Raw genomic sequence first — 8352 nt, forward strand, 5'->3', positions numbered from 1 at the left:
TCTAAGGATTTTATCGGTTGTATCTAATATTTAACAGATAAATAAGAAGTTATTAAAATACAAAACATATAATAAGGAATGTATAAAATAAAAACAAATATATTGTTTTAAGGCATACATTCCAACAGATTGATACCATTGATCCCCAAGTCCGAGAAACTTATATCGATGTCCTGACTGCTTCGAAGTTATCAAGATCGTCACACAGTTTAGCGTTGGAGAAGAATAAGCATCTATTGGCGAACTTTATTTATTGTCTCCTGTATAATGTTATGGAGATACTAGAACATTTTCCCAGTTTCTCGGTTCTGGTGAAGGATCAAATGCTAATACTCCACGAGGGAGTAAGGTTCCTGCGAAACCTCTTCGAGCAGCAGCAAGAGAAATTCGACGGGCTACACGATCAAATGAAGGATCTTATTGGATTTGTGGCCTGTGATGCAGGAATTGTGATTTTATCCCTTTCCGCAACTGAAATGAAACAAGGTTTGGCCAAGGAAACAGATCTTGCGCTTTTTCATTTGGTCAAAGTGCTTAAGTTTATTATGGCAGAATTTGCACAAATTTATCCACCACCATCATTCAGCTTTCCTTGGACCAATGAGTTGGGTTGCTTTGATTTCCTCCAAGAAAGTCTCCAGGAACAATCGAATTCTGAAGCTGATTCAATTGATTTCCCAAAGGATCATATCCACAAAGTGCAAGAGGATCTTACATTCTTAAGATCTTTCCTGGAGAATATTGTCACGCAGCGCAACCAGAACGAAAAACTTCAAGCTCTTTGGGATCGTGGTATGGAGGTGGCCTATAAGGCAAAGTTACTCGTCAACTCTATTGTATATGGGGATAAATCTGAATGTTTGGATACCCTTGCTGGAGACATAAAGCTGATGAGGACTGATAGAGCCGTTATTTGGCACATTTTGCATTGTCATCTGGTCCTAATTTTGGCTATTCATGGTGCTAAGAAATGGAATTTCACTCATATTTGATATTTGTGTGAATTGTAGGTGGTTAGCATTAAAAATGATATCTTGAGGTAAATTTTCAGAAGACTTCTCATTTCAGGGCGTGGCCACGCCAGACAAGGTGGACGTTACTGAAAAACCGGACCCCGGTTAACGTGAACCTGAAGCATGAGATCAGCGCCCCTTAGGCAAAAGCCTCCTCCTGAGAGGAATACTACTTACAGCGGCTATAAAAAAGAGGAAAAAAGGAAGATTCGGGAATCACTTCTTTTAGCTTTAGTTTTTACTTTTTGCAATTTTCGGGTTAGACGCTTTTCTTTTGTTTCTTCTGCGGCTTTGGGTCAGACATTGGAGACTTTCTTCTTTTCCGTAGTTTTTGCTTTATGCGATTCTGACTCTTGAATTCGTTCCTTTCGCCTTTGACAATTCTCCGTTGGCTTTTGCTTTGTAATTGCGGCTCCAATACAAGACGAAGCCAGGTTTTTCGTTGATTGTTTCTTCGATTAATTCATCCTCCCCAATTTTTGGGCAATTGATTCTTGGGTAATTATGCGGATGAAGTCAATTGAATCACGTGAAATTGATACGATAAGGAGCGGCTAATTTCCTCCTCTACCCAAAGGTTGACGCGAGGGCGCGATCCATAATATTTGTGAGATCTAATCGAATCTTCATTATCTCTTCCAATTTATTGCTATTCGTGCGTTTCCTGAATTAATTGTTCATGGGTATTTTATTAATTGAATATCAACGGCCGGGTATTTGATTTAATTTAATAGCCTACTGCCACGTTAATTAAATAGAATCCGTAATTGTTCATTTAGTTAACATCTCGTGGCAACCACCATAATTGGCTTTATGATGGGGAAGCGTAAGATCTAGCTTAAATAAACCCGCTTAGCGTGTTTATTGGTTAGGGTTGGGTTCTTCTAGCTTTAATGCAATTGGGTAATTAAATTCCTACGGTCGTACCTAGGGTTGTTATCTGGTTAGGGAAGCAGTCAATGGTCGTACCTTGACTGCCAAAAAAGTAAGGAAGAACTGGTTGTCAGAGGTTATTGATAACTATAACCAACCTAGTGACGAATGGATGAAATATCTTTGCATCGATGATCATTTAATTGGACCGTGCCTGAGCAGTTGATCTTTTGGGTAGAATTTTATTAATTGCTACTTTTAGTAACTTGTGCTTTGTGAATTAGTTTCGAATTTAGTTTGCTTTATTTTTATTCTTATTTTTCATTTACCTCCCATTAAAAATCCCCCAATTTATTCTATTGGTTTGGAAAGAAATAATTTCCTACCCATTCCCTGTGGAATCGACCCTACTTGCCATTGTACGCAAAATTAATATTTGTATAGACAAATCTGGTATATCGGATCAAGCAAACTCTTCGGGAATATGGTGAATCAAGTAACCCATTGCACACCTAGGGTCCCTGCTCCAGTACTTGGATTTGCTCTATTAATTGTGGTTGTAATTAGGACTTTTTAGTAATTATTATTGCACAGGTTCGGCACCTGTCAAGAACTGAGGCCCTTGGAATCTTTGCCAACTACAGCAATGGCACTGATGCTCAGAGAGTCGCCAACAATTCAGCTCATACGTCATCAAAACTCAGTAGCCCAGCATTGAATGAAGCTACGGTGGGTCTTGATGAAGCAGTGAAGACAATCACCTATAGACTTACCGGGGGTTTAAAGCGGCTAGATATTGTTTCAATTGTTGGGATGGCTGGACTTGGTAAGACAACATTAGCAAACACAGTTTACCACTGTATGCAAGATTCTGTTTGTCGCCACTTTCATATTCATGCTTGGTGTACTGTTTCTTAAGCATATAGCAAGCACAATTTGTTAGCTCAGATTTTGTGTAGTATTAATCATAGTAGTCCTGATAAATAGCTTAACAAAGATGAAGATCATTTGGCTGAAGAGCTAAGGAGGGTTTTGTTGAAAAATAGGTATCTCATAGTTTTGGATGACTTGTGGGACATTGAGGCGTGGAATTTGTTGGAGAGATCATTTCCAAATGATGCAATTGGAAGCAGAATTCTCTTAACCAGTAGAATTCACAGTTTGGCATTGCAATTGAAACATGATAGTGAACCTTACCATCTTCGCCAACTTGCTGACAAAGAGAGTTGGGCATTGCTGCAAAATAAGCTATTTGGCAAAGAAGGTTGTCCTCCAACACTAACTGAAGTTGGATTCCAAATTGCAAAAAAACTGTAAGGGACTACCTCTCACGATTGTCCTTGTTGCTGGAATTCTTGTAACTACTGAGCAAGATTGCTGGAAAGAAGTTGCAAAAACTCTAAGTTCTTTAAGTATTGTTGAGATTGAACAATGCAAGAGGACACTGGAGTTGAGTTACAGTAATTTACCAGGTCATCTGAAGCCATGCCTTCTTTACTTCGGAGCATTCCCGGAAGATGAAGACGTCCCTGTTCGAAAATTGATCTGGCTTTGGACCTCTGAAGGATTTCTGCAAAAGACTGAAGGAAAGAGCTTAGAGGATGTGGTGGATGAGTACTTGACCGATCTGGTCCAAAGAAGTTTAGTTATGGTCACCCAACAAAGATCTATAGGTGGAGCCAAAGCTTGCCGAATTCATGATTTGATACATGAATTTTGTGTGGAAAAAGCCAAAGAAGAATGTTTTCTACAGATTTCTAATGGGGAAAATGATATTTTTACTCTGACTGGACCGCATAACCTTCATCGTTTATGTATTCACAATACCGAGCCAGAGAAGCTTAAAAATTCAAAGGTATTTTTTCCCAATTTACGTTCTTTGCTCTTCTTTGCTGAGCGGAAAGTGGTGCCTTATTGTCCAACTGGGGTTCTGTTATTCAAACTTCTTAGAGTGTTGGATTTGGGAAACTTTAATCTTGGGAATAAATTTCCGATGGAAGTAGTATTGCTTATTCACTTGAGATACTTGGCGATTTTGCACGTTACGTCCGTGCCATCTAAAATAGCTAACCTCTCAAGTAGAGCTGGCAATTATACCCAAAACCCAACAACCCACCCAATCAACCCACTAATTTCAGAAGTTGGGTTGGGTAAATTGGGTGTTGGGTTAATTTTGGGTTGGGTAATAAAAACCCATACATATTTTGGGCGGGTTTGGGTAATTAAGTTGGGTACCCATTACCCAACTTAAAAAGCAAATAAACCTCCACCACCGCCAACTTCGCACCTTTACTCTTTAGCAAATTAACAATCCTCTCCACGAAGAGTTCTTTTTTTCTTGCTAACAACGATTTGAACCAAAATAAACAAATTTTCAATTCCACTTTGGGTTCATTTTTGCTACCCTTTTGCAATTCTATCATCTCAAATCCAAGCAGAAGTCACAACATCTCAGATTAAAACTGTCGAACCTTAATCCCATTTGCTCCTGTGGTGTCCTTGGCTATTGTTCCTACAGGTATAAAGCCTTTATTTGTTTCTCCATAAACTGACCAGTTTCAATATTTCCTTAAGGATTATATCATGTGTTAGCCGGCTGCAAGAATGAATCGATTATGTCCGTAGTAGTATACTGGTTCAGGTTTGCAGCTCTATTATTTGGCCTGTTATAATCTGTTTTTTGTAATTTTTATGATCATTATCTATTAGTATTTTTAAATATATATATATTTGTGGGCTTTTTGTGACTTGGTTTCCAGACTTTCGTTTTTAGCCTAGTTCAAGTTTTTTTGTTTTCTTAAAAAAAAAAAAAGATTAATGGCTAAAGTCACAATCCAAGTTCTCAGATATCAGACTTTGTGTCACAAATAATAGTTACTTATTTTGGTTTCAGCTAAACGCTTAAAGCAAGACTAACACTGGTATGATTATGGGTATTTCCTTTTGGAGTTTGATTCATTGATCCAACTTTTGTTTGTATGACTTATTTCTCAAAATTTAATACTTTCATTCATTCTCACAATACACCAAACAATGTATATAGGTTATAACCAAATTAGTTCATCACATTAAATTACTATGCTATAATTAATTATATTTCTAGTGCTTACCTTATTATATATATAACTGCTTGTGTTTGTGATCTGTTTGTTGGGGCTTTAAATAACTAGCTTCCTATCTCATCATACTGTTTGTAAACTGATGACAGGATATGTCAGTTGCTTGTGATCTTGATGATGATGTCGATGATTGCAGTCATAGGAGTAATACGGGGACATATAAGAGATCCCATTCAGCAGTTTGGCCTCATTTTCATAGATTAGAACCTGATGAGCATGGTAGACGGAAAGCTATATGCAAAACATGTGGTAAGAAGTACTTAGCAGATAATGTGAGTGGCACATCTAATTTATTACGCCATTTGGCAAGTCATGCTCATAATGAGGAGCAGCCTACTGGATTAACCACGGTTGATCATGAGTTATATCGTGATAAGGTGGCTATTGCAATTGTTAAACATAATTACCCTTTCCAATTTGTGGAACACATTGGAATTAGAGAATTGCATTTATTTTTAAATCCCTCTGTGAAAAGCATTTCACGAAATACAGCTAAATCTGATGTGTTAAAGATTTATAGAAGAGAAAGAGAAAAGGTGAAAAAAGAGTTTGAACTTGTACAAGGCCGAATTTGTTTGACATCTGATCTATGGTCTTCTATTACTAGTGATGGATACATGTCACTTACAGTACATTATGTTGATCAGAATTGGAATTTACAGAAGAGAATAGTTGTGTTTCGTCATGTACCCCCTCCTCATAATGGTCCAAATTTATCCGAGAAGCTGATTAATTTTCTAAAAGAATGGGGAATTGATAAAAAAGTTTTCACCATCACTCTAGATAATGCAAAATACAATGATAGAGTGACTAGATTATTGCAAAATTATTTTTTATTTAATGGTTCTTCTATTTGTGGAAGTGAATTTCTTCATGTTCGTTGTGGTGCACATGTGTTGAATTTAATTGTGAAGGCTGGATTGGATGTGATTGATGAAGCAATTTATAAAATTAGAGAAAGTGTAAAGTATGTGAAAGGATCTGAAAGTAGGGTCATAAAGTTTGCCGAATTGGTGAAACAACTGTCATTGGAGACAAATAAAAAATTGCGACAAGATATAGTAACTAGATGGAATTCTACCTATCTGATGCTTGAGAGGGCCTTACTTTTTAGACATGCATGTTCTCGACTTCAAGATGTAGATGATGACTACAAGTTGTGTCCTTTAGAAGAGGAATGGCAGAGGGTCGAAAAGATTGCGGAGTTTTTGAGGCCTTTCTATGATATGACACTTTTGTTCTCAAGAAGTAAATACCCCACAGCTAACTTATACTTTCCCAATGTTTGGAAGATTCAATGTCTCTTAAATAAAGAGGCCAATAGTCCAGATTTTTTTGATTAGTGAAATGGCTTCTAATATGAAGACCAAATTTCAAAAGTATTGGGACTGCTATAGTGTTATCTTATCATTTGCCATTATCTTGGATCCTCGTTACAAACTCCAGTTTGTGGAATATTGTTTTTTTGTGTTGGATCCTCAATCACGGGATGAAAAGGCTCTTAGTATTAAACAAAAGTTGTTTCGTTTGTTCGAAGAATACTCTAAGACCAACACTGGTAGTACTGCCGCACCAATGGAGAGTACTTTTAATGGTGATGATGGACAAACTGGAGATCTCATGGATGTGAGTAAAATTAATTCATATGTTTTTGTATTTTGTTTCAATTTATATAACCTAAACGTGCAATATTTATGATATTTGCAGGGTTTTGATGTGTACCAATCTCAACAAGGGGCAAGTGGTAACAAATCTGAGTTGTAGTTGTATCTTGAGGAGCGACTAGTCGATCGTAAGCAACAACCAGATTTGAATGTTTTGACTTATTGGAAGGAGAGTAGAATTAGATATCCTGAACTTTCACTTATGGCTCTAGATATCTTAAGTATTCCTATTACCACTGTAGCATCTGAGTCTGCTTTTAGTCATGGTGGACGAATTCTTGGAAAATTTCGAACTTCTATGTTGCCGGATAATGTGGAGGCACTATTGTGTTCTCAAGATTGTTTGTGTAATAGTGAAGGTAAATTAGATATTTAGTTGCATTGACTGTTAATTTTCAGTAGCTTATGATCTCTTCAATTATTTTCTTCATTGGTTGATTAAATCTGCTAAATTTTAGAGAGTCCTGATAAAGATTTTGAAGTTGAACAAGAAGACGAGGAGCAAGATCTTGGAATTGATATTAGTAGATTTATTGCTGAACAAGATGCATCTACAAATGTTGATACGTAGTAAGTATTGTCAAACTTGCTTTACTATATCTTTAGCCCTGATGAGGCTGTTTCTCTGAGGAAACAATTCCTTCCTATGTGTTAACAAATGGCCTTCTTGAAGACAATGCAAATTATACAGCTCCTGAATGTTATTTAATTCGATCTTGTGAGTTAACACTTTTGACCTTCTTGAATTCTTCAACGTGGGAATTGATGCTTTTCCATGCTTAAAGTTTTTTAAGACAGAATATGAGTTATTCACATGCTTTTCAGATTGGTCTTAGCAACTAATTTGACTTTCATAACAGCATAATCTTTGACTCCACTATGGACTGTTGACTGAGAAGTCTTAACAATGTGCTACCCTCTGTGGAGTGCCTAGTTGGTTTGGAAAATTGATTTAGGATAACATGTTGTTTTCTCCTGTACGCATTTTAAGTGTTCTCAAGTGGATATCTGCATAAGCATATGATTGCTATGCTTTCTAGTTACACGGAAAGTAGTAACATGAGTTCTATGTGTTTATCCTGAATGTGGTTGTCTTTTGTGTGTCCAATTCTTCCATTGCTTCTGCTTATTTGTTGGTTGCTAATACTTGCAATCTTATTTTTGCTGCAGCTGTTCCAGTATATGTCCATTTGTTATATCACTGGGTTGAATGCTGCTCAAGTGCCATGAGCATAGTATTTTGAGTGTGTGTCTGTGTGTGAAAAGTGACAAAGATTCTTTAAGAGCTGAGGTGAACAGAGGTGAGGAAGTGATGGATGAAATGATGATGATAATGAACTAGTTGTGGAGTGAGTAATTGAAGGGGTTCATGAAGGTGGCGGAAGGATTTAATAGAGGGGAGAAGTGTGGTAGTTTAGGGGTAGTAAATGGATTCACCTGTATGTTGTCTATTGGAGTAACTCCTGGATAGATTGTCAGTGTTGTGAAAACTTTGCTTTAGCAAATTTAGATCTTAGACAAATTGCTTTTATCCTGCAAACAATTTTGTACGTATTCTATGTCTTTTTGGGTAATTTTCGTATGTACTTTTAGCCTTTTACGTTTGGTGATCTTGAGCTCCTAAGCCTCGAGGAGTACTTCTCTCTAATGTCCAAAAATCCCGGATTGAAATATTGAGTATTT

General features: G+C 37.0%; 1 protein-coding gene across 1 annotated transcript; it reads left to right on the forward strand.

Moving 5' to 3' along the window:
- The first annotated feature begins 272 nt into the window (after positions 1-272).
- On the forward strand, positions 273-4410 carry LOC140011252 (putative late blight resistance protein homolog R1B-17). The gene is made up of 5 exons (XM_072060024.1): positions 273-938; positions 2481-2759; positions 2874-3150; positions 3260-3741; positions 4405-4410. The coding sequence occupies exons 1-5, from the start codon at positions 273-275 to the stop codon at positions 4408-4410; spliced, it is 1710 nt and encodes a 569-aa protein (XP_071916125.1).
- Positions 4411-8352: the final 3942 nt, after the last annotated feature.

The sequence above is a fragment of the Coffea arabica genome, chromosome 7e, assembly GCF_036785885.1.
Source record: "Coffea arabica cultivar ET-39 chromosome 7e, Coffea Arabica ET-39 HiFi, whole genome shotgun sequence".
Lineage (NCBI taxonomy): Eukaryota > Viridiplantae > Streptophyta > Magnoliopsida > Gentianales > Rubiaceae > Coffea > Coffea arabica.